Source organism: Canis lupus, chromosome X, assembly GCF_048164855.1.
Source record: "Canis lupus baileyi chromosome X, mCanLup2.hap1, whole genome shotgun sequence".
In the NCBI taxonomy this organism is placed as follows: Eukaryota; Metazoa; Chordata; class Mammalia; order Carnivora; family Canidae; genus Canis; species Canis lupus.
In genome coordinates this window covers 40,875,348-40,899,594 of record NC_132876.1, presented here as the reverse complement: position 1 = coordinate 40,899,594, position 24,247 = coordinate 40,875,348, and the positions used below count along the sequence as shown (strand labels likewise).

At 48.0% G+C, this 24,247-nt stretch overlaps 1 protein-coding gene across 17 annotated transcripts in view; it reads left to right on the top strand.

Annotated features, from left to right (window-relative positions):
• Positions 1-24,247, top strand: part of TMEM164 (transmembrane protein 164) — a 199,714-nt gene that overhangs the window by 29,310 nt on the left and 146,157 nt on the right. For 5 of the 17 annotated variants that reach the window (XR_012026549.1, XM_072817259.1, XM_072817257.1 and 2 more), the window contains exons 1-2: positions 5,732-5,866; positions 6,184-6,855. The exons of 1 other annotated variant lie outside the window; for it this stretch is intronic. Coding sequence is in view for 12 of the 16 variants with exons in the window: in XM_072817259.1 (XP_072673360.1) it covers positions 6,466-6,855 (390 nt within the window). In the remaining 4 variants the exon portion in view is untranslated. Of the gene's footprint in view, positions 1-5,300; positions 5,453-5,729; positions 5,867-6,183; positions 6,892-24,247 lie in introns of those variants that run through there. 11 more of the 17 variants (XR_012026548.1, XM_072817258.1, XM_072817256.1 and 8 more) reach the window with 8 other exon arrangements.

Sequence of the window (24,247 nt, the reverse complement as noted above, 5' to 3'; positions counted from 1 at the left end):
TAGGAAGATGCCGGGTCTGCCATTTCCATGCACCTGTGACTAGCTTAGCCTGCAATGAATAGATTTATGTCCCTCTTCAAAGAAGCAATTCCTTCATTACCTCATCACGGGATTCCAAACTGCAACCTGAATCTGTAAGGCCTCAGAATCTGTATGGTCTCTCTCACCAACATTCCCCATTATTTTCAAAGAATATTAAAGCCAGAAGGGAATTTGGAGTGGCTGAAATCCATTCGGATTCCAAAAGAGAGAGCCAAGACCCAAAGAAAGGGAGTGACTGGCCCAAGCTAGTCAAATCCAACCCAGGTGTCCTGGCTGACAGTCCTCTGTGCTTTCAACTATAATACCTGGCTGCCCAGTCAGGCTTGCACAGGCTATGTCAAGGGCGGAGAAAGCAGCCCAAGTCCTGAAGAGTGCCCTCCTTTGCCCAGTATGCCACAGCAAGCTTTTGGCTCTGCCTGAGCTTGTGACATTTAACCACAGACCTTTCTTGGAACCCCTGGACAAAAGACAACTGCCTGACTGCTTCATGATTTAAATAGCCAAATAATGTCAAATTGAATTTCTGATGACAGAGTTAAGTGGTAGCTTAGGGACTATGAGCCAAGAAAACATTTTTCCACTAATGATCAATGAATGGAATTAAGGGCAGTTTTAACTTTGGAAGTTTGAGGACCAAATTTTAGTCTCGAACTATTTCTTCAACTTGGCTTGTGCTTTCTAGATTATAAATAAAAGGTTTAATAATGTTAGTTTCTGTTCAAAGTTAGTTTGCCCCAAACCAAAGACCCTTTTTGGGGAGTGTGTGCTGTCACCGAAGATTTACTTTCTTTTTTTTAAAGATTTTATTTATTTATTTATGAGAGACACAGAGAGAGAGGCAGAAACATAGGCAGAGGGAGAAGCAGGTGCCTTGGAAGGAGCCTGATGCAGGACTCGATCCCAGTACCCTGGGATCACGACCTGAGCCAAAGATGCTCAACCACTGAGCCACCCTGGTGCCCTGAAGTTTTTATTTCTTTTTTTGGTAGGTACATGACACATGTACTTCTAAGTGTCTTCCCTTGGGAAAGCATGACTTTTCTATTATTTAAGGTTTAATGACAATAATCATCTTTTGGATTTGTTTACCAGCAAGATTATGAAGAGTGTGATGTGGGTAATCTTATTTGTCCCAGTCATATTCTTGTGAAATAGGGAGAGGTTGTGATTTGCACCTTTCTGCCAAATATGGGGATGGCAAGTCAAGGCAGCAGGTCAAGGACCCAAGGCAAATAGAGAATTCCCCTGGAAACGTAAATGTCTCTTACAAAAGCGTAACTTCTCAGTTTTTGAAGCTTTTCCTGTGTCTGCTGTTTTAAAAATATAATCAGCCTAAAATAATCTTTATGCCAAAGAGGCATGTTCTGGGGTGGCAAGTTCTGCTTCCCTTCACCACCTTGTAGACCTTTCTTCCCATAGATGAGTTTTGCCTGGTAATGCTCAAGATTTGCTCTTGTGGTGGTGGCTCCTGTTTGCTGTGCTTGTATTTATTTATACCTCCTTCATGAACTGTTATCTAACCTTCTTTCTGAGTTGTGTCCCCTGAGCTGGATTTTAAGCTCCTTGAAGGCAGAAATTAATTGCCCACATGTTTAGCATATCCCTATGCACAGAACAGAGGCTCAGTAAATATGGGTAGAATGAATGCTGGTGTTGCATGAGTGGGGAGGAGGAGCTGGGGGGAAGCAGTAAGCAGATAGTCAAACGGAGACAAAGGCTTCTCTCTTCATTCTCCCTCATACACATGCATTTTATTTTTTACTGATAATACTTCATATAATATCGGGATTGTGCATTGTTTTTAGCTGGTGGGCGGTCATGCAGGCACTTGACTTTCAGGTTAGACTGTGGGTAGAGGGACAGGAGTGGATTGGAAGAGTAGAAAGTGCAGGGAGAGAAAAGGTCAGATGGCCACATCAAATAGAAAGAGCTTGCTCTGGCCTATGCTGTCAGACCCCAAACTCTAGTCCTGGTTCTGCCACTAATTTGTGTGATTTTTTAAAAAAAGATTTATTTATTCATGAGAGAGAGAGAGGCAGAGACACAGGCAGAGGGAGAAGCAGGCTCCATGCAGGGAGCCTTATGTGGGACTTGATCCCAGGACTCCAGGATCACACCCTGGGCCAAAGGCAGGCACTAAACCACTGAGCCACCCAGGGATCCCCTAAATTGTGTGATCTTAGGCAAGTCACTTCACCTGAGATTTAGCTTGTCCATGGTACATAAGAGGTTGTAATTTCTGCCATTCTGTGCTCCATGGGAGGTCAGCTGAGCTCACACCTGGGAAAGTACTTTGGACAAGAGAATTTAGGGTATTTTCTCAACAGGCCAAGAGGCTAGCCTCTATTGCTGGGACAGGTGGACCAGCTTGTTTGCTTGCTTTTTCACATTTTGTTTGACAGAGAGAGAGAAAGAGAGCTCAAGCTAGCGCATGGGGAGTGGCAGGCAGAGGGAGAGGGAGAAGCAGGCTCCCCATGGATCAGGGAGCCCTGTGTGTGGCTTCATCCCAGGACCCTGGGATCATGACCCCAGTGAAAGGCAGACGCCTAACCAACTGAGCCACCCAGGCGCCCCTGCTTTAAGATTGAAACAGGACTTGGATGAAAAGGTGGGAAGGCTGAATTGGAGAATCATAGACTATCAGAGCCAGCAGGTATCTTAGAAACGATTCTAGTTCGACCCCCCCCCATTTTACCTGAGTATGCTGAAGCAAGGAGAGCTGATTCCCCCCCGCCCCCCCAGCATTCTCCCAGAACAGAGCCTGGATTCCAGGTTCCCTTTTCACTGCACCCTGCAAGGCTCTACTTAAAAAGCAAAGTTCATTTGCTTTTGTGACTGGAGACGAAAGCCTCTGGCCTGTATCCGAGCGAGGAAGCGATCAGGCCATGTGTCTTGAGTCTTTTTGAGTGTCTAAAATTTGACCCACAATTTCAGTTCAATTACTGCTTGCCTTTTACCAAGCGGCCTAACAATCTCTTGATGTCTGTCTAGTCCCTACTATATTTGCCACACTGGTAGGTGCTGTGGGGGAGGGTATTAGGAAAGATTAAGACCCATCCCCTGCTGTCAAAGATCTGAGTGTGGGAGACAGGACTAACAATGAGAGAACAATGGGAGGCAGTATGTGATTCAGGATAAATTGAGTAGTGCAGGCAGTAACTGCTATAGAAATTCAGAGGGAGAAAGCTCTGGGAGCTGGGGCTGCGGGTTGGGGATACAGTGATGTCAAGTGAGATCTGAAGGATGGGTAGTATTGTTTATGCAGATGTGGGGGGAGGGCACTGCATTTGAGGGTGTATGCCCTCATGTGCCCAAGCACACACAGATGCAGAACTGGGTAATGATAATGGATAGCACCCATTGAGCACTCTCTCTGCACCAAATACTACACAGTCAACTCATTTAAAAATGCATAATCCTAGGAATTGAATAATAACTAGTAGCCCTTCAGTTAATGGAAATCGAGGTGCGGTGAGGTTGCATGAATTGCCCAAGGTGACACAGCAAGTAAAGGGAGTGACAGCCCAGGCCCTAAAAAATACATGGCTCTTTTACCTATGAAAAAGAGGAATTCCTGACTCAGATGTGGAAGTTGGCCTGGCTATAGTCATTAAAGAGGGCCATTTTGCCAACAGAGGATCCTCTAGACCAGATTGCCAACCTAGGTTCAGCATGAAAACTGGAGTGATTAATGAAGCCATTTACTGAATCCTACAACCTCATTCTCACTTCCTCAAAGGTAAAACTTGAGGTCTCCTGATGCAGCCATGTCTCTGCCAAGAGGGCCACAACCTGATCCTTGATGTTCCTTGGTTATGTTGCATAGGATTAAACAAAACAACTAAGGAGAATGCATGGGTGAGCCCTGGAATAAACTCCTGTTTGTTGCTGTTCTTTATTAATTAGCACGTGAAGATCATCAGGCCTATAGTGGATACCATGCAAAGCTTGGAATTATATAGAGCTACCTGGCTCTGAAGCTCTATTTGTGTCGGGGGGAAAACCAGACTTGGAAAGGATGGGAGGGCGGTGGCCCGATAATATAGTAGATTGTATTATATGTTTTGCATCTGGCTTGCCGCCAACACCTGAAAGTGTTTCCCAGGCCAAGTGCATAACTGTGTTTTTCTGGATATTTTCCTAACTCACTGTGAGTCTTCAACACATAGTCAACCAACATGGGGTAGATTCTGAGGCCCTTTTCCTCCGTCCTTGTCCCGAGGGGGGCAAACCACCGTCAGTGCGTAGAAAGCAGCAAGGAAGAGGGAGCCATGTTCCAATCAGAGGCTCTTATCGGATTCTGGGGCCCAACACCCCCACCCCCATTGTCCAGGCTGGTCTTCAGTGGCGGGACACCCGGCCCCATGCGGGGTGGGAAGCAGTTGCTCCCTTGGAGGGAGAGAGGAAAGAGAAAGGTGGGGGGGGGGAGAAGCTTCTTTCATGCAGCAAGTCTACGATGGAGGGCATGGCAGGAGGAAAAGGGCCAAGGAGGGCCGCAAGGCGGAATGGCTGTGGCCTCAGGTGAAGAGAGAAAAATACTGGAGCAGAGCACGAGGTGGGAGAGCAGGGAAAAGAAGGCAAAGGGGCCCTTCCGTCCTCAGGTTCTGGTGGATAGTGGGGCCGCGGCTACAAAGGTAAGGGAAGAGGACATCATGGTTCCTGGGGGAGGCTAGTTTCAGGGTGGAGAGGAGGCAGCGCACACCCCGAGCAACAGCGGCACCGCACAGCCGCTAGGCGCTGGTCAGGCTTATTTATCCCCCCTCCCCCCCCCCCCCCGCACACGGTGGGGGGCCGGCTGAGCGCCTACTGTGTGCTCTGCGCAAGAAGATGAGCCCAGGGAACAGCATCGCGGGAGCGAGAGTTGGCCAGAAAGGCTTCACTGAGGGGGCGAGGCACGTAGCCGGCGCTAAAGGAAGGTGGGTGTGCACGCGTGCAGGCTCCAGGAGCGCCCAACGCGAAGCAGGCCGGGGAGGAGGGGGAGGAGGCGGGGACTGAGGCTGGAGGAGGGGGGCAGGAGGAGGAGGGAGGAGGCCGGGCGAAGGGGCGGCGGGAGGTGTGAACGGTGGGAGCCACGGCAGGGGGAGGGGGGCAGCGCGGGAGGCCTGGGCGGGGAGGTGGGGCAGTCGCGGTCTGAGGGCGGGGGCGGGGGGTGCGAGGCCACGCGGGACGCCGAGGAGGGGACAGTGGGAGGTGGCGGCGGCGGCGAGGGGGAGGAGAGAGGGAGGGGAAGAAGGAGGAAGCGAGTGCGGCCGCTGCAGGGGGAGGAAGACGGGGAGGAGGAGCCGTGCGCTGTGGCGGCGGCAGCGGCGGCAGCTGCGGCCGCCGGGGGAGCCGAGCGCCAGGGCGCTGGGAGCTCGAGGAGCGCGGGAGCTGAGCGGCAGCCGAGCCGGGGCCGCGGGCCGAACTGCCGGTGAGTGGAGCCCCGAGGGGGCGCGGCGGCTGGTTCCCCGGGGCCGGGCGGGAGGCGCGGGCCGCTGCGGCGCCGGGGCGGAGGGAGGGGGCCGGCCGAAGCCCAGCCCCCGGCTGGCCCGGCCTCCTGCTCCCCGTTCCCCCTCCCCCTCCCTCCCCGCGGCTTCCTCCCGCCGCTGCCTGCGCCGGGGGGGGGGCAGGTCCCGGGCGGGCCGCGGGCGGGGGGGAGGTGCTGCCCGAGGGCGGGCGTCTGGGGCCGGGGGTGGAGCTGGGGGCTCGGGGGGTGGACCCGGGGGCGGGAGGCCCACCCGGGACGGCGCTAAATTGGCCGGAGGGGCCCGTCGGCGGCGAAGTTGCTAGCTGGGGGCAGAGAAGGCCACGCGGTTGCCGGAGTAAGAGATTCCCCCTGTGGCGAGTGCGTGAGACGAGGAGTCCGGCGTCCCTGCCAGCCCCGTCGCCCTCCCCGCCTGCCCGGCCCCGTTAGCTCCTCTCCTGGCCTCCGCGTGTCCCCTCGCTGTCACCCCCGCTGCTCCCCGGTTGGCTACCACGGCACTGCCGGGTCCCCTCAGCCCTCACCCTGACCCTCCCGGCCTCCGGCTTCCCCTGACCCCTGCTTGCTTCGCCACTGCCCCTGTTCCCCTTTTCTGCCCTCGCTAGTTACCCGCCCCACTTCGTAATTCCCGATGCAATTGCCTCTTTGAGACCTTTTTTTTTTCCTCTCCTTCCTTTTAGATTGGCCAACGGCTCCTTTCAACCCTGCCTCGTTGGTGGCCACTGGAGAAGCGCGGGGGGCTCCCCAGACAGCCGTGGGGACAAGTTAGAGCCAGCACTTGACCCTGGGCCTCGCGTGTAGCTTCCCTTCCCCTGCTCTAGGTGCCCCGGTGTCCGGAGGGCGGGGTGTGGGTGCAGGGGTGTGCCCTCTGTACATGTCCCAGCACCTGGGCAACCCTCTGGGCTTGTGTTCCATCTGGCTCTTGCTTCCTGCACGGTGGTCAAGGGGAACCACTTGGCATCATGTCCCGGTATAGCTACCAAAGTCTCCTGGACTGGCTCTATGGGGGTGTGGACCCCAGCTTTGCAGGCAATGGGGGCCCCGACTGTGCTGCCTTCCTCTCTTGGCAGCAGCGGCTGCTGGAAAGTGTGGTGGTCCTGACCCTGGCCCTGTTGGAGATCCTGGTGGCCCTGCGGCACATCCTGAGGCAGACCAAGGAGGACGGTAGGGGTGGCCGTGGCTGCCAGCCAGAGCAGGTGACCCAGCGGCCAGAGGAAGGCAAGGAGAGCCTGAGCAAGAATCTGCTCTTAGTAGCCCTGTGCCTGACCTTCGGGGTGGAGGTGGGCTTTAAGTTCGCCACCAAGACCGTCATCTACCTGCTCAACCCCTGTCACCTGGTCACCATGATGCATGTGAGTCTGTTGACTTTTTCCCTGGCAGCCTTAGTGGTAAGAGTCATTTATGTGCTCCGGACACTCAGAACCGTAGAGCACTTCATCCTGCGGGAAGGGGACCCTTAAAAATGATTTTCCAAGAGTGGCTGTTTTTGCGTGGATTCCAGATTTGGTTTTCTTTTCACCTTTGCACAATGTGTCAGCCCCACAGTGGAGTTGAGGAACAGAGTGATAGAGCCCTAGGAACCACAGGCCCTGCCCTGGCCTTTCACAAGCCTGGAATCCAGCTCCAGCCAGGTGCCCTTTTTGAACCCCATCTGGGATCCATGGGTGGCCCCCACCCCCTCTGTTGCAGTTAATTTCCCAGAGGCCTGATAATGCTCTTTCCTGGAGGTGGTCACATAAGGTTCCTTGTCTCCACTGTGGTACTTTGGGGAAATACTTTTATGGGTTTGCCTTAATGACTCTTTCATTTGGGAGTTTTATGCTCTTAAGGCAAGGTCTGCCTTTGAACTCTGAGGCATTTGAGCAGCACCAAGCTCCTACTAAGTGCATTCTGAAACAGGCTGACTCATGAACTTTGGGCTGGTGATATCTATCCATGGTGAGAGGGTATTTATTTATATATATTTTTTGCAAACCTCTCCATCTTCTCGCTCTTACTCTATTTCCTGTGGTCATGGTCCTGGGTACTCTGAGAGCTGATTTCTTTACCTCCCATTAGTGGTGTTAAGAAAAACAAATGGGATTGAAAAGGAAAGTTGCCAGATACATAAAAATAATCTGGGTGAGGACCAAGAGTGAGACTGTCTTTCTGTACTCAGCTTGTGTGGAGAGATGTTCTAAAACTATAAAATCATAGAGGAGGAGGAAGAGGAGAAAAGGAAAAAAATCTTTTTTAGATTTCAGGGTGTGAGAAACCTGGTGTGTTTTATTCAGGGGCAGTTTTAAAACCTGTCATTAGCATCTTTATTGCTTTTATATTTGTAGAAGGTTATTTTCAGGAGGCTTGTGACAACCCTGTGTGGGGCAGGAGGTTGAGATTATTATCTTGGTTTTATAGACCTGTTGGGCCCAGGGATGGGAGATCACTTGCTTGCAGCCAAAAGATGAATTAGCATCTGGTCTGGAAAGCTAACCCACCCTCTCTGGGGTTGCAAGCTGTCAGTGGAATGACAGGGCTGTTTCAGGGGGAGGCCAAGGCTGATCAGCAAGGCACTGCCTACTTGTGGCTTTGACGCCTGCTCTGCATGTGTTCTAGGTATATCTTTGATTGCAGGTTCCTGGCCTCAGTTTCCCAATCTGTAAAACGTGGTGAATGGCCTCAAGGCTCTTCCCATCTTTGCAGATGTGGCACGGAGGTGTGGATAGCTGTGGAATAAAGAGGCTGTTATTGATTGGGTGGCTCTCACCACCAAGCAGGGCTGAAGGGCAGCATTTTTTTTAAGAGAGGGCTTCTTGGGATGTGATGCCATTCACAGGAATCCTAGGGCTCTCCCAGCTAGATCTTCTGGGTAAATTTGAGCCAGTCCTCTTTCTTTCTTTTTCATGAATGGGCTTTTTGTTAATGAGAGGAAACAACGCATTTCAGCCACTGCTGTGTGAGGCTCTTGGGACCGGAGTGCTTTTTTTGGATGGCAGGTGGTGAGGGTCAAAGGGTGCCTCTTCCACAAAGGGGTCTTGAGGCCTCTGGCAGCCGCATATCTAGAAGGTCAACAAAGGACTAAATTCAGCCTGACTGAGGCTGCTGCTGGTGTGATGACATCAAACCTGGCAGCACCAGGGTTTTCAGTGGAAAGGTTTTTAGAAGCTTTTAGAAGCCTCTGGAGACTTAGTTCTGGCATTAATGAGTTATGTGACCTTGAGGAAGAGTATACTTGCTGGGCCTCAGTTTGCTCATCTGCAAAATGAGACAGCTGCATTCCCAGCTCTGGACAGTCAACGTTCTCTGATTTTTCTCTCCTTAAGTAGTGGCCAGGAATGCACTAGAGAGCTCTTCTGGAAATGCTTTTGGTCTCCTCATCTGGAAAAAGGAAACTCATTTCTTCTTGGCTGAGCTCAGATGGCCTTGTTCATTTTCTGCTTCCTGTATCTCCCCAGTAAAGTCAACCTGACCAGGCCACATATAGATGATGCTGGCATTCGGGGCTGGCTGCTGTGAAGGGATGGATGCTTAGTGTGTGTATGGGGGGGGGGGGTAGTCTAGGGACTGATTCCTGTCACCTGTGATTTTTTTCCTCATCCCATGCTTTGCTTAAACTCTGGAGCCCTAGGGCTGAGGCAGAGAACAGAGTCACACCAGGAATTCTTGAGCCTGCCCCAGTATTACTCGCCTTTGCTCTTTACTCCTGTCACTTCTTTGTGTCATTTAAATAGTCACCTCAGGCCTGCTGTGGGATCCAGGCTTTGGTCAGTCCCATATCCCATACCTTACCTATGGCTCTTCCTGGGGAGCAGGAAAGTATGGGTTTTTAAAAGTTGTTATGAGTCCTTAAAGAAAAAAAATTTAACCACAGATGATTGGAAACAGTTTTCTGACTTGACTGCAGCAAGGACTAAGGATAGTAAGTCTGGTTAATAATACCTTACACTTATCTGACACTTTACTGTTTATAAGACACCTGATCTTCATGTACCTGATCTTATTTAGGGTTATGATAGGTTAGCTTGGGCCTGGAAACAGAGATGGCAAAATGTTTCTTGTGGCTGTGTATATTCCAAAGGGGAGATGTTGAGGACAGAGCAATGCTTTGGCAAGTGAACTTGCTGAATTAGACAACACGATGGCAGGACATTCTGTGGAGTTCAGAGGTCCCGAAAAGGCAAGGGACCGACACATTGGCTGAAATGAAAGGGGATAGCTTAGCAGAAACATTTCTGATGTGTTTTTCTCCATTGGATGACTCAATTTGGGCTTCATAGAAAGGCCTTGTTCCTCAGAGTCCATGTAAGTTTCTAACAAGGACAGTATTGCTTTAGGCCAGGAAGTGGAAGAGTTGGAGGGAATTGGTTAGTCTCCCCATCTCCCATTTTTCAGTCTGTAAAATATTTATTCCTGAGGCCTTTTTCAACAGCACCTCATCATAGCCATGCTGCTCTTGGGTGACTGCTAGCTTTAGAAGCATAAGCAAGGGCAGTTCTCATGGCTGAATTCAGGTCTCGATTAATATTTCTGCTGTTCACTTTCTTTTTGGTCTCATCTGATTTCTCAAAGACCCCGGGACTGTGGATGATAGAGGTTTGTGTGATTGAAGCACCAGCATCTCCCATCTCAGTGTAAGCCAGAGATCCTTGAGGGTTCTCAAGAACAGCAAGCAGCAGGCAAGACCTCCACATTGTCGTTAAGACCCTTAGTGAATATCAGTGGTGTTTACCAATTACGTCAATGAATGTTTCTCCAAGCATGGCTACTTCCTTAATGCATATTATTCTGGCAAGCAGGGTGACAGAATGAATTTAGTCAGTGATGATGCAATTTTCCAAAAATCACCCAGCAATATAGTGACCAGAGGTGACTTTCAACCTGAGCCACCACTGTGGGAATTGAAGCTTTAACAGAAGGAGATTCTCATAGCGACTTAAGTTGCAGAGTCTACAGTTTTCTTAGCAGGATGGTTCACATGCTAGAAATTGGACTGGTTGTATCTGTAAAGACTGGTGTTCTTCAGTTAGTGAGTGGTCCATAATCTCCCTGGCGTCTGGTTATATCGTCTCTGTCTTAGGAATGTAACAAAAAGATCCCATTTTGGATGCCTTTGCTAATTGACCAATTCCTGCCAGTTCTGTACGTATCTGTGTCAACAAATCCTGATTGGGCACTGAACTTAGTGGGGTACAGCATATGGATGCTCACATAAGGCAAGCTGCAAACAGGCTGGATATTGGCCAAATTAATAATCAATGCTGCAGATCTCGGAGCCCCAAGCCACTGTTTTTAGCCCATATTTCTGAGTGAGCCCCACCCTTTTAAAGAGTCGCCGTTGCTGTCAGTGCTCTGTCTTCTTTACATTGTATTAAAAGTCTCATTTCCATCAAATGTGGCTTGCCTGCTTTTTGCTCCACTGTTTGATTTTTCCCTACTTCTTCCTTCCTTGCTGAAAGTGTAAGAATGGCACCTATCCAAAACAGTCCTGAGCTTTTTGTGACACCTTTTGGAACTAACTGAATAAACAGTGGCATTTTCTGTTGCCCCGTGATGGATTTGTTTTAGAGGAGACCTGATGGATTTGAGAACTAGGCTTTTTGTCCTCCCCCTCCTTCTTGCACTCCTTGACTTGAGACCAGCCACACCTCCTTCCCCATCTGTTGTCTGGAGCACTGATATCTGCTCCTGCTTGGAATTGACGTCGGTGGGTAATGGGTACAATGAGGGATCCAGCCATCTGCTGACAGCTTATCAGATGGACTGTGTCCTATGTCATCAGTCCAGGGGGACACAAGAGGATAATGTTTATATGGGCCTCAGCAGTGAAGCATGATATTCCTTTTTAGTTTATTTCTCCCCCCAAGGAAATTTGCAGAGAATTTTTCCATCTTTCATTGTTACAGTCTTTTGGGGGCATCCATTATAAAGAGAAGTGGCATGCATTGGTAGCTTAAACACCCCACAGACAGCCCTGGGATTTAACATTATGATGTGAGTTTTGCTCATGGATTGCAATGGGAGCCTGAGCAAATTATCTCATCTTTTCCTGCCTCCATCTACTCCGTGAAATGGGCCATGTGAAAGGAAAGCATTTTAATCCTCTGAGTTAACTATGTGGTCACTTAAACAGAGAAACTGGGAAGAGCGGATCAGAGCTGGTTGATGACCAATATCTGTTTACCTCAAACTCAGAAACTGACAAACCTCAACTCCTTCGCACCTTTCTTGATAGCTTTTGGAATTCATTCCTCTACGCATTTCTGTTGCTTTTTTCTGGCTCCTGGCCCACGCCTGCACACCCTTCTAATGTACAGCTTATGAAACTGGACGCAGGGGCACCTGGGTGGCTCAGTGGTTGAGCATCTGCCTTTGGCTCTGGTCATGATCCAAGGGTCCTAGGATCGAGTCCCACATTGGGCTCCTCACAGGGAGCCTGCTTCTCCTTCTGCCTGTGTCTCTGCCTCTCTCTCTCTCTCTGTGTGTGTCTCTCATGAATAAATAAATCTTTAAAAAAAATAAATAAAAAATAAAGAAAGAAAGAAACTGGACTCTGTGACTTCTACCAGTCTCTACCTAGCATCTGCTAATACAATCTAGCATGGTGACTGCTTTTTTTTTTAAAGATTTATTTTTTGAAAAAAGATTTTATTTATTTATTCATGAGAGACACAGAGAGAGGCAAAGACACAGGCAGAGGGAGAAGCAGGCCCCATGCAAGGAAGCCCGATGTGGGACTCGATCCCCAGACCCAGGATCACACCCTGAGCCAAAGGCAGATGCTCAACCACTGAGCCACCCAGGCGTCCCGATTTATTTATTTATTCATGAGACACACACACACACACACACATACACACACACAGAGAGAGAGAGAGAGAGAGAGAGAGAGAGAGAGAGAGGTAGAGACACAGGCAGAGGGAGAAGCAGGCTCCATGCCGGGAGCCCAACACGGGACTTGATCCTGGGACTCCAGGATTGCGCCCTGGGCCAAAGGCAGGCGCCAAACCGCTGAGCCACCCAGGGATCCCCATGGTGACTGCTTTTAAGCAACAGTATGTTGCTGGCTCCTATTCATGGGGTGATCCACAGGCTCCCTGGATCTCTGTCCCTTGGCCATAGATGTACCACCTTCATCATGGGCAACATAGGATTTGTTGTGTGTGTATTCCTCCCTACTGTAGATCATTTTGAAGATTTCCTTTCTGGATGACCGTGACCCAAGTCCAGTTATTCCAGTCATTCTGGTAACAGCTTTTGTCTCCCTTTCTCAACCCTCTGAACATTCCTCAGACTTTTTGGCTGATTAACATGTACCTTTGTATACTTTTAGGTAATTCTGTGTTTGGCTGGGTCACTTGTTTTTGCACGTTTGTTCGGCCTCCACTGTTAGCACAAACAAATTTTTTTTAGTGGAAAGTAGTGGTTTTTTTTTTTCTTTGTAACTCCCTGCAGAGCTTAACATAATAGCATATGTGTATATTAGTTGTTTACCTGGATGATATTAACCAACTGACAGAGCTCTCTTTTTTCCTTCCTTTATTTATTTATTTGTTTGTTTCCCTCCAGTGGTCCTGTCTGTGTTACCTTGAAGTCTGATTGGCATGGTTCCTCAGTCTCTTATGCCCATTAGGAGAATCACCTGTTTTTTTTTCAAAATAACCAAAGAGAGAGGTGGTTTCAGCTCCAGCTCACACAACTTTTTTTTGTTGAATTCTATCACAAAGAGCCAATTATTAGAGCTTACAGCCCGCTCTCTGCCCAAAGTATCTGTTCGCTTTCATCCTAGTGAGGAAATTATACTGTTGGATCTTGATCTTAATCCCTTGGCAGACATCTGGATGGGCCTACTTTCTTCTTTCCCTTCTTTAATATCCTATAAATTAAAGAAATGTTATTAGGCTAGTGACTCACTTTCCATCTCTTTCTGGATTTTTCGGTGGGTAGCCCATTGTCATCATGCCTCTTTGAAATGCCCTCTATAGGAAGAGTCAGGTTTGTCAACTTCTGGTCTTTCATATCTTTTTCTTTTTTGTACTTTAATTTTTTTCAGCTTTATTGAACTATTATTGACAAAGTTGTAAGGCACTTAAAGCTTACTATGTGATGATTTGATGTACACACACATATTTAAAAGGGCTCCCTCGTTGAGTTAACACATTCGTGGTCTTACATAACTTTTGTTAAATTGACAGTATCTTATCCTAGCTTCCCCCTCTTCTGCCAGTAACTGCCAGAGTGGACATGAAGAGACAGTCAGTGCAGGGGAGAGAAGTGATTCTGAAACATTCTTTGTGAAAGATGCCATTAGAAACTTGTTATAATGCAGATGCCTGGCTCTCTAAGTGACATCTGAGTAGGTAGATGGTGAGGATGGCAATCTGTATTTATTACAAACTGCCTAGTAATTCCGATGCCCATGAGCCTTGGACCCCACTGGAGAGACTTTTTCTAGTAGCTGAGGTATTAGGTGGCAAGTTGGTTCAAAAGCTCATCCTGACTGGCATGAATCTGGGTGGTCTGTGGGCAGGGCACTTGACCTTCTGGCAGTGCCTCAGTGTTTATGTAGGTGTTAAATAATGTGGCTACAATTAAAGGTGGAGAGCCCCAAGTTTTTGCGAGGTAGATTTTAAGGTAGCTTTTGCATTCCAGTGGCTTATTGGGTGACCGGGAGAGTTTTGTCACTGAAGTATTTTAGCCAGGCCTCCATCACCTTCCAGTCTTTCCACATTCCTTCCCTCCCTTGCAGTCCCGAAGATCTTTGGGAACTAAAGGGAGGAGCTATTGACAAATAGTTACTATATACTAACTCTCTGTATGCAGGACAGTTTGTTTGTTTATGTACTTATTTTATTAGAAAGAGAAAGAGGGAGGGAGGAGCAGAGAGAAAATCCTGAATTCCAAGCAGGCGCCATTCCCAGTGCTGAGCCCGATGTGGGGCTCTATCTCACCACCCTGAGCTCATGACCTGAGCTGGTATCCAGAGTCGGTCACTCAACCCACTGAGCCACCCAGGCACCCCTGGATGCTTGTTTCAAATGCTCATGGGAATTTATTCATTCTTGATTCCACTCAGCAACTATTTATCTAACATCTATTGTGTGTGATACATTGTGCCAGCCAAGTGGAGACTCCAAGATAATAAGAAACATTGTTTCTCCTCTTGTTGCTCAGTTTATTTATTTATCATTTTAAAAAATATGTATTCACGAGAGACAGAGAGAGAGACAGAGACATAGGCAGAGAGAGAAGCAGGCTCCATTCAGGAAGCCCAATGTGGGATTCGATCCAGGACTCAGGGATCATGACCTGAGCCAATGGCAGATGCTCAGCTGCTGAGCCACCCAGGCATCCCTTGTTGCTCAGTTTAGATAGATGAGACAGGCAGGAGAGCAACTAAATTACAATATTAAAAGGATAGTAACAGATTTGAACAAAGCAGAGCACAGAGGGTCTTGGGTTTTGTTTGTTGTTGTTGTTGTTGTTGTTTTTTTCGTATTGCAATTAAGGAAAGCCTTCTAAAAGAGGTGACATTTGAACTGGCTCATGAAGGAGACACAGCTACACCAGAGCAGGAACTCTTCTTTGTCTGGTTTTCTATTCTAATGCCTCTAATAGGGCCTGGCTCATAGTAGGTGCTCAATAATCACGTGGGAATGAATGGTAGGTGTTTGTTGGGTGTTGTGGCGGTGGGGGAGGGAAGGGAGTTTTAGGCATAGGAAACAGTATATGCAAAGCACAGGGAAGCATCGCGACCGTAAGCAGTCTTACAGTTCCGTGCATCCTGACTGCCACATATGATTATTAGGGGCAGATCTTATCTTATTTCTCCCTTGGCAAACCAAATAAAACTCCAGAACTGCTCTGTCATTTCTGCGCTGTTGATAAGACAACTGCAGTTGCTCATTGGTGCTCAGTTGGGGGCCTGTGAAATAGAGCATTTTGTTCTTTGTGCTGTCCCAAGGAGGGCCTACACTGACAAGGACGGACACAAAGGACATTGATGTGAGCTAGCAGGCATTAAATACAGGAAATGAGCTAGCAGGCATCCCACCTGTGGCCAGATGATAATTTTTAGTGCTCATGGGATGGTTGCTACCCCTGCTAATGTCCACAGCAGAACTGAACTGATGAAATGGGATGCTATCCTGCTACTTTGCTTTTTCCTATTCCTTCTCCCCTGCTTCCAAGTCTCTCTGCCAACCCATCCCATCCAAGCTTGCCCCCTTCCAGAATAATCCCAGCTCTAAAACAGTCCCTTCTACAGTCCAAAAATGCCTGTTCCCGTCAGAGGTGGTGATATCCACGGGAAAATTAAGAAGAAAGCAGTTCCATTGAAGAGGTTCATTCTGAAGTGTGAATGGCTCATAGATCCAACCGGGTGTGGGGAAGAGGATTTTTCTTTCTTTTTTTCTAAGATTTTCTTTATTTATTAGAAAGAGTGAGCGTGAGTGCACGAGCAGGGGGAGGGGCAGGGAGAAAGGAGAGGGAGAAGCAGGCTCCCCACTGAGCAGGGAGCCTAATGTGGGGCTCGATCCCAGGACCCCAGGATCATGACCCAAGCCAAAGGCAGATGTATAACAGGCTGAGCTACCCAGGCACCCAGGGAGAGGATTTTTCAAAAGGACCTCATTACCCCAACCTGATGTCCAATTGTTGGGGTACATCACAGTGTTTTTGAGCAGGTGACCTTTCCCATGTTCTTTGCCCCATTTTTTGGCTGCTCTGTTCTCAGGGGGTTGTCTTGCTAACTCCCCACCCCCATAAGTCTCTCACTAAGGTGCTTGGACTCAGCAGTTCAATTTGAAGGCTTGGGGAGGACTCCTTTTCTGGGCATCAGTCCTCCCTATTAGCTCCTTCCCAGGGAAAGGGCTGCCAGCTAAATAGGACATGGCTTACACATATGTCAATGCATGGTGTGTCAGGGGACCTGGCCCGTTGCCAGCTTGAGATCCTGAAGGGGAAGGTTTACGGCATCTCTCAGTTGGCTGTGGTTCCTTTACTGTAGCTGCTGGAGGAAATGCTGAAGGGAGGAAGGGAGGATGAGTCTTGTCCTGGGCCTGGAGGTCCGTGGGGAAGGGAATGGATGGCAGGAGCCAGGAGGTCAGAGAAGATTGGCCCATTGGGCAAAGACCATCCAAACTCTGCTCTGTGGGCAGGTGTTTGGGTGAGTAGAAGAATAAGAAGCAAAATTGTCTGGAGGAGAAAGCAGGAAGCCTGAGCCCCTTCTAACTCCATCCCGATGCCTTCATTCTCACTGTCTCTGTCACATATTGGTGGTGATAGAAGCTCCGGGTGTATTTTGCCCATGTGTTTTGAATCACCTTTGCCAGTGGACCAACTATGTTTGCAGAAAGACTGCCTGACTGTGCTCTGGCTGTTGCTAGCAAAGAGACATTTCATTCAGGTACCGATTAGATAAGGCACAGAGTCAGATTGCACAGTGAAGCTCTTAACTATGGCTCTGGGATCCCTGAGTAAACACTAATTAGATGTTCTGGGCAGAGCAGTAGATGAGGCTGCTGGCTGTGAGGTGCTGTCTTCAGAAGTCGGCTTGAGATGAAGATGAGGGTAAGGAGAGGCTTCTGGATGGAGTCCTGATCCTCTTGTCCTAGCTGAATCAGATCTGAACTGACACAGAAGGCTTCCTCATGGGCATTGACCCACCAGATTTTTGCTGGGCCCCTGTAGGCTTGGAGGTAAGATGCAGCAGGGAGCCTAAGTGGGGGCAGTGGAAATGCCTCCTTTTTCTCCTCCAAGTTCAGCCTAGCGGCTCGAGCCTTTTTGGACCGTATTTCCTGGGTGTGCATTTTAGCTGCCTCACCACATGATTTTAGATGTGTTACTTAACTGCTGCACACTTCAGTTTCGCTCATCTGTAAATGGGGATAATAGTATCTACCTCATATGTTGTGATGATTCAACGAGACAAAGCAAGCATTTTAGTGGAAGTTCTGGCTTATGGTGAACATGCAATAAATGCTAGCAGATTTTCATAGTAGCAATATTACCATGATGTATTTCAAGGCAGCAGTATCACACTGGGTAAGAGCACAGACTCTAGGGTGGTAAAGGCTTGGGTTCAAATCTGTCTAGCTGTCTAGCCCTGGGCAAGTTCTTTAACCTCTCTGAGCTTGTATTATCATGTTTGTAACATGGAGTAATAGTCATCCCTTTCCTGCCCGGCTGTTATGAGGATTAAGTGGGGGGGAAAGGAGAAAATGCTCCTTAAGCACTTAAGATAGTATTTGGCACACAGTAAACATTTAATAAGTTTTAGCTGTGATGATGATAGTGCCGACAGTGACCGTCATCATTATCATTATGGCTGCTGCTCCTGTAAGCTGGGGTGCCTGATGTTGGGATAAGACCATAAGGATTAGGTACGGGAAGGCAGCTTTAAGAAGCTCATCTAAGAAAAGCTTTCCTGGCATCTCTATTCCATGTAGTGGGCAAAAATACTGGTCCCATGATATTAGCGCCTATGTAATCACCTTAGGGCAGTGTTGCTTAGCTGTCTGAAGCCTATGGACAGCTTTCTAGGCAATTTGAAAAGTTCCTTGAAATCACCCAGTCCTGGCTGAAGAATTTGGAGGATGGCTGTTACTGGTAGGAAGCTTGGCTTTTCAGGGACCTCTGGGCTGCTCTTCATTACTGGGCTGACTTCACGGGGCAAACAATCTTGAGATTGGTGTCCTAGGAAACTTGTGAGTACCAGATGGAAGTATGGAAGTAGGGGTTTGGGGTAGACAGAGACAGGTGTGTAGATTTCTTTTTAAAAATATTTTATTTATTTATTACTTATTCATTTATTTATTTATTCAACCCTTACCAGGGTTAGGTAGTTATCAGAGGAGGTAGGGCCGCTCCCAGACAAAGGCAAGTTCATGCTCTGAGACGAAGGCAAGTTTAAAGTAGACCAGTGGTGGGACGCCTGGGTGGCTCAGTGGTTAAGTGTCTGCCTTTGGCTCAGTCCATGATCCTGGGGTCCTAGGATTGAGTCCCTCATCAGGCTCTGTGCAGGGAGTCTGCTTCTTCCTCTGCCTGTGTCTCTGCCTCTCTCTCTGTGTCTCTCATGGATAAATAAATACAATCTTAAAAAAAAAAAAAAGACCAGTGCCTTGCTTTACCTGTCAGATGGATAGAAAATGGACAGAAAAAGAAAACAGACAATCACGATAGCTCCGGGATATGGTAAACCACTTGCATTTTCAAGACCAGCTCACTCTCTTTGCTCTGAGGGCTAAGCCACCCTTAAGTGCAGCCTTCAGGGCCAAGGCCACGGTCATGTGACTTCACAGCCATGGAGTGGGGGGTGCCTCCCACCCTTGGACACCCCCCACCTGGAGGCTATTGGAAGGCATCCCTAGGGGTAGATTGCCACAAAGGGTCCTCTTCATATCACTGCTTGCTCCTTGTCTGCTGGCACTTGTTACGAGTTTCCTCTTTGAAGTTCCCGGCGCTTCAGTGTGTGTGTGAGCCCCTCACTTGCCCCTTTATCTCAGGGCCCTGCAGGAATGTTCCTGAGGGTCATGTGCCCAAGTGCCTTATTATCTTCAGTGCTGTCTCCCCTACTCCCCCTGGCTGTGGCACTACGTGGGCATCTCTCCCTCTTTCCTGGGCTCCCCAGGCACCCCGAAGGAGCAGGGCTACTTCCACCTTTGGATTACCATTCTACTGCATGGCACCCCACCAGACCCTGCAGTTCAGCTGTTCTCAGAATAGCCCTGCAAACTTAGCACCAAGCTAAGGTCATGTTTCTTGTCTGCCTGAGAGGGTTTTGGCCAGGGAGGGAAGAGAACAGATTGGTGCCTCCCCCACCCTGGCCCCAGCCCCGTGGTGGCCATCTTCCTCTGCTGGGGCTTTCTGGGGGTGGGTTTGCTGGTGTGGACACAGGAGGTTGGGGGCGGGGCATCCTTTAGGCCAAGACTGCATTGGATCCATGGAGAAGAATGTGGAGCCTACCATGTAGGGGCTCCTGACTGCTGTGGGGTGTTTGGCTGTGCCTCACAGCCAGTGGTGCTATGTTTGCTCAGATGGACACACATGGAAACCAGGCTGGGATCATCTTCCCAGGTGTCTTACTCCCTGCTTTGGGTCTGTCCGGAAAAACAATTTCTAGAGTACACTGGTCTGCACCTGTTGTTGTTTTTGGGTGTGTGAGTATATGTGTGTTTTGTGTGTGTGTGTGTGTGTGTGTGTGTGTGTGTGTGTGTCCTCCTCCCCTACCTCCACTGCGGACTAACCCTGGCCCCTCTATTTACATTTTCTCTTTACATTCCTCTTGGGCTTGGGGGTCTCGCTTTCTAGTTACAACTATCCATCACCATGAAGACAGTTGGTGCCACTGCTCCTGTAGGGCCCCCCTCCCTGCCTGCCCAGACCTTTTAAACACTGAATCCCACAACTGAGTCAAGTGGGCAAAAGGAGTCAAATTTAAGAGAAAGCCATTGCTAGAATTTTCTGTTATCTCTGTCAACTATGAAAGTTAGTAGCAGTAATGACCCTTATAACATTTTTGAGCACGTGTTTCTCCCCAGGTAAGGTGCTAATAAGTCTACCTCTGGTACAGTACCTCATTTGTAGCCTTCCACAAAGGTCATTTTTATTTTATCTCATTCTTTCTTTCCCTTGGTTCTAACCGATTTCCCCTTTGGTTGACTAAAATATACCAAAAAACATATTCTAGCAGTCCTCCCTTGGGTTTGCCAAAATGGCAGAGCAGTGCCAAGTCAGAGCTGAAGGAAACCCAGAGACTCATCTGGTTCGCCTCCTCCCTCATTTTTCCACTTTCACAAACTGCGATCCAGAGAGAAGTGATTTGTTCAAAGTCACACAGCTGACTAGAAGCAGAACTGAGTCTCCCAAATCCCGGTTCACTGTCTCTCTCTAATGCCACACATGGCCTCATTCCACCCCCAACCATTCTAGTGCCAAAGGAGCTAGGCTTTTGTTCTTGCCTACCAGTAGAGAAAGAGAAATCTCATGTTGTTTGAGCAGGACTCAGAAACCACATCTAGCAAGGGTGACAAAGGTCAAAGAGGAAAAAGGTCAAAGCAATGTGTCATCTTAGTGGGAGAGGTTGGTAAACAGTGAAAAGTCAAAGAGTGCTGTCCAAAGAGTGCTGGATTAAGCATTAGCCAGCCCTGAACCTTGGTTATAGAATTCATCATTAAGTAGTTGACAGAACCTCTCAGTGGTGGCTAATCAGGGGGACCCTCTCTGTGCTTCAGTCTTCTTATAATAAGACTTAGAGCATGGCAGTTAAGAGTACAGGCTCGGGATCCCTGGGTGGCGCAGCGGTTTGGCGCCTGCCTTTGGCCCAGGGCGCGATCCTGGAGACCCGGGATCGAATCCCACATCAGGCTCCCGGTGCATGGAGCCTGCTTCTCCCTCTGCCTGTGTCTCTGCCTCTCTCTCTCTCTCTCTCTGTGACTATCATAAATAAATAAAAATTAAAAAATATTAAAAAAAAAAGAGTACAGGCTCTGCCCGGTGGTGCAGTGGTTTAGCACCGCCTGCAGCCCAGGGCGTGATCCTGGAGACCCTGGATCAAGTCCCACGTCAGGCTCCCTGCATGGAGCCTGCTTCTCCCTCTGCCTGTGTCTCTGCCTCTCATTCTCTCTCTGTGTTTCTATGAAGAAATAAATAAAATCTTAAAAAAAAAAAAGAGTACAGGCTCTGGAGCTGGACTGGCCAGGTTCAAATCCCAGCTCTGTTGCTTTCCAGCTGTGTCAAGGCCTTGGGCAGGTTCATTGACATTTCTGGGATTTTTTTTCCTCTGTAAAATGGGGAGAATAGTATCTACTTTGTAGGGTTCTTGTAAGAATGCATGTTCTTGTGAAATGCATTTTTACATGTAAAGTATTTATTTAAAGATTTTATTTATTCATTTGAGAGAGAGAGAGAGAGAGGGAGAGGGCACAAGTGGTAGGGAACAGCAGAAGGAGAGGGAGAAGCAGGCTTCCCAATATGAGGGAGAGCAGAGAGCCAGATGTGGGGCTCGATCCCAGGACCCCAGGATCATGACCTGAGCTGAAGGCAGATGCTTAACCCACTGAGCCACCCAGGTTCCCCTTACATGTGAAGTATTTAGAACAGTGTCTGGTGTGTAGCGAGTGTTTCATAAATGTGAATAATGGCTGTTAACACCATAGGATGGGATGATGATCTCTGCCCTTCCCAATTCATAGGGTAAGTGGTGGGAAGCATGTGAAATAAGGTCCGTGTATCAAAAGTGCTAGCTCAATGGGAAGAATTACTTTTCAAGAGCATGAACATTCCAAGTTTTATTCGCACATTGTGTCTAGGATCAGATACTGATGGATTTTTTCTTTGGTGATCTGGTAGGCTTATGTTTTGTAAAAATGCTGAGGCCATCAACAACGTGTACTGCTTTCTCCCTCCTAGTGTACTCAAGGGCGCTTGAGATTCATGCACCTCAAGTAAAGTGGTTTGAGGGCTTGAAATGAAAAGCAATTATATTCTTCCCTCAATGTTCCTATTTTCATTGATGGCACTGCAGGCCATCCAGTGACCCTGGTTAAATCCTTTGAAACCTTTCCACATTTCCATTCCTCCCTTTTCCTCCCTTCTATCATGACAGTCTCTGAGTGATCCTAATTCTGTCTTTCATCATCTCTTCCATCTGTCTCTTCCTTCTTTGATTCCCTCTGCCTTAATTCATCTGGTTATCTTCATCACCATCACCATCATCATCCCCACTGCCATCTGGCTTATTATGGTAGCTCCTGACTGATTCCTGCTCTGTTTATCCTTTACACTGCTGCCAGGATGATACAAGTAACACACATGCTGGGGCATGACACACCATTGCTCAAAAGCCTTCAATAGCTCCATATTACCTGACATCTTATGCATATACCTCACGGTGCTCTGAGGTGCTTTTGCTAATCATTCATAGGCATGCTTTTCCAGTGAGTTGCCATATAAATTCCAAATCTTTTTTTTTAGCATAGCATTTTAGGCAGTTCCTGTTGATCATTTGGAGTTGGCATATAGACTAGTGCTGGCAAATAGATAAGCTCTTTAGAGAAAGCTTGAACTCCTTATGATGATAGGATTCAGAGTCTCCTTTGGTCTTTCTTTCTAGCCTTATCCTCTTGTACATTCCTTTTCAATGTGTGCACCATGTACTTCTATGCCTCTCTGAGTTTATACTTTGTTCATGCCATACCTTCAGCCAGAAATATTCTCTTTCCTTTTCCTGTCGAAATGCTAGTCATCATTCAAGGCTCAGCCCAAACACTGCCTGTTGTAAAGCTTCCTTCAAACCTCCACCCCAGATTTAGCCACTCTTGTCTATTTTAACATTTTACTCTGCCTTGGATTACATAATTGTTTATGTATATTCCCCACTCCTTAGAGTATATGTTCTATGCCTGTGTTTTTATGAATTGCTCTAGCCCCCACCACATCTACTGACTACTAGACTCCTGATTGGGAAAATTCTGTTTTTCAGATGACAGAATGGAGGCTTAGCAGAATAGGGTCACAAGTTCATTTTGGGACTTGTCCAGTTCTAGAGGCTTGAGACATTGAAGCTAGAATGGCCAGCAGGCAATTGAGTTGTGATTAGGGCTCAAAATGTCAATTTAGGAAGTTGTCTAGAGAAGATAAAAGAGAAGACTAGAACATCACGCCAGCTAGGGAAGAGAAGGAAGAAAATTATTCTGTGGGACGGCTGCTTTTGGGGGGCAGAAAGTAGCCTCAGCAAAGGAGCCATCCAGGAAGTGGAAGGAGTTTCAGGAAGCAGGAGCAGGTCCCCTGTGCCACGTGGTACAAAGAGGCCTTGAGAAGGGGCAGTTGGAATTGGTGAGTACAGGCTGGTCCTGTGGCTAGCCATCCACCCACTTCTAAATGGTTACCTAGAAATGTTTGAGTGGAAGGAGTCATATAAAAGGACATTTATGGCATTAGTGTTGGTAAATAGAGATTGTTGGGAATCAGCCCACCGGGTAGCAGAATGGTAAACCCTGCCAGTGGAATATTGCACAGCTTTTAAGAGGGAAGCTGATCTCTGCATTCGCTTTGAAAGATATACATGATATATTGTTAAAAGTCAAAACAAAACAACACAAGTTGTAGGGGCATCTGGTTGGCTCAGTAGAGCATGTGACTCTTAATCTTGGTGTCATGAGTTCAAGCCCCATGCTGCGGGTAAGATTACTTAAAAATTTAAAAAATAAACAAGTTGCAGAGCAGTATGTATGATAGAAACCCATTCCCTAAGAAAACAAACAAGCCCTTTGATGTGTGCATGGCTGTGAGTACATTGTAAAAGTCTAGAACTTATCCCAAATGGTGCTTACTCCTGAGTGATTAGGGGAAGGGGGGGCACTCTCACTTTTTTACTTACTAGATTTCTGTGTCATGTGGATTTGATGCAAGTACAAATTTCTTGGGTAGTTAAGATAAAAGAAAAAGACTTTTTAAAGAAAGAAAGGAGACGATCGGCAGTCTGAGAGAACTGTTTGAATAGAAGGGGTCCAGGGGACAAAGGAAGCCAACTCATGAAAGAAGATTTGGCAACGTGGAAGACATCATGTGTTTGGGAGGCCAGGCCTGCAGAACCCATGCTGCCCGTGTGGCTGGTGGGAGCGAGGGATGGAGAGAGGACCCACCACCAGAAGGTGGCAGCTACCCCATTGCCAGGGGTTCAGCTGAAAGGGGAGAAAGGAGGGGGGAAGAATAGTGAAGTGATGGAGAATGGGGAGAGGCTGATTAAGAAGGAACTGAAAAAGCAAA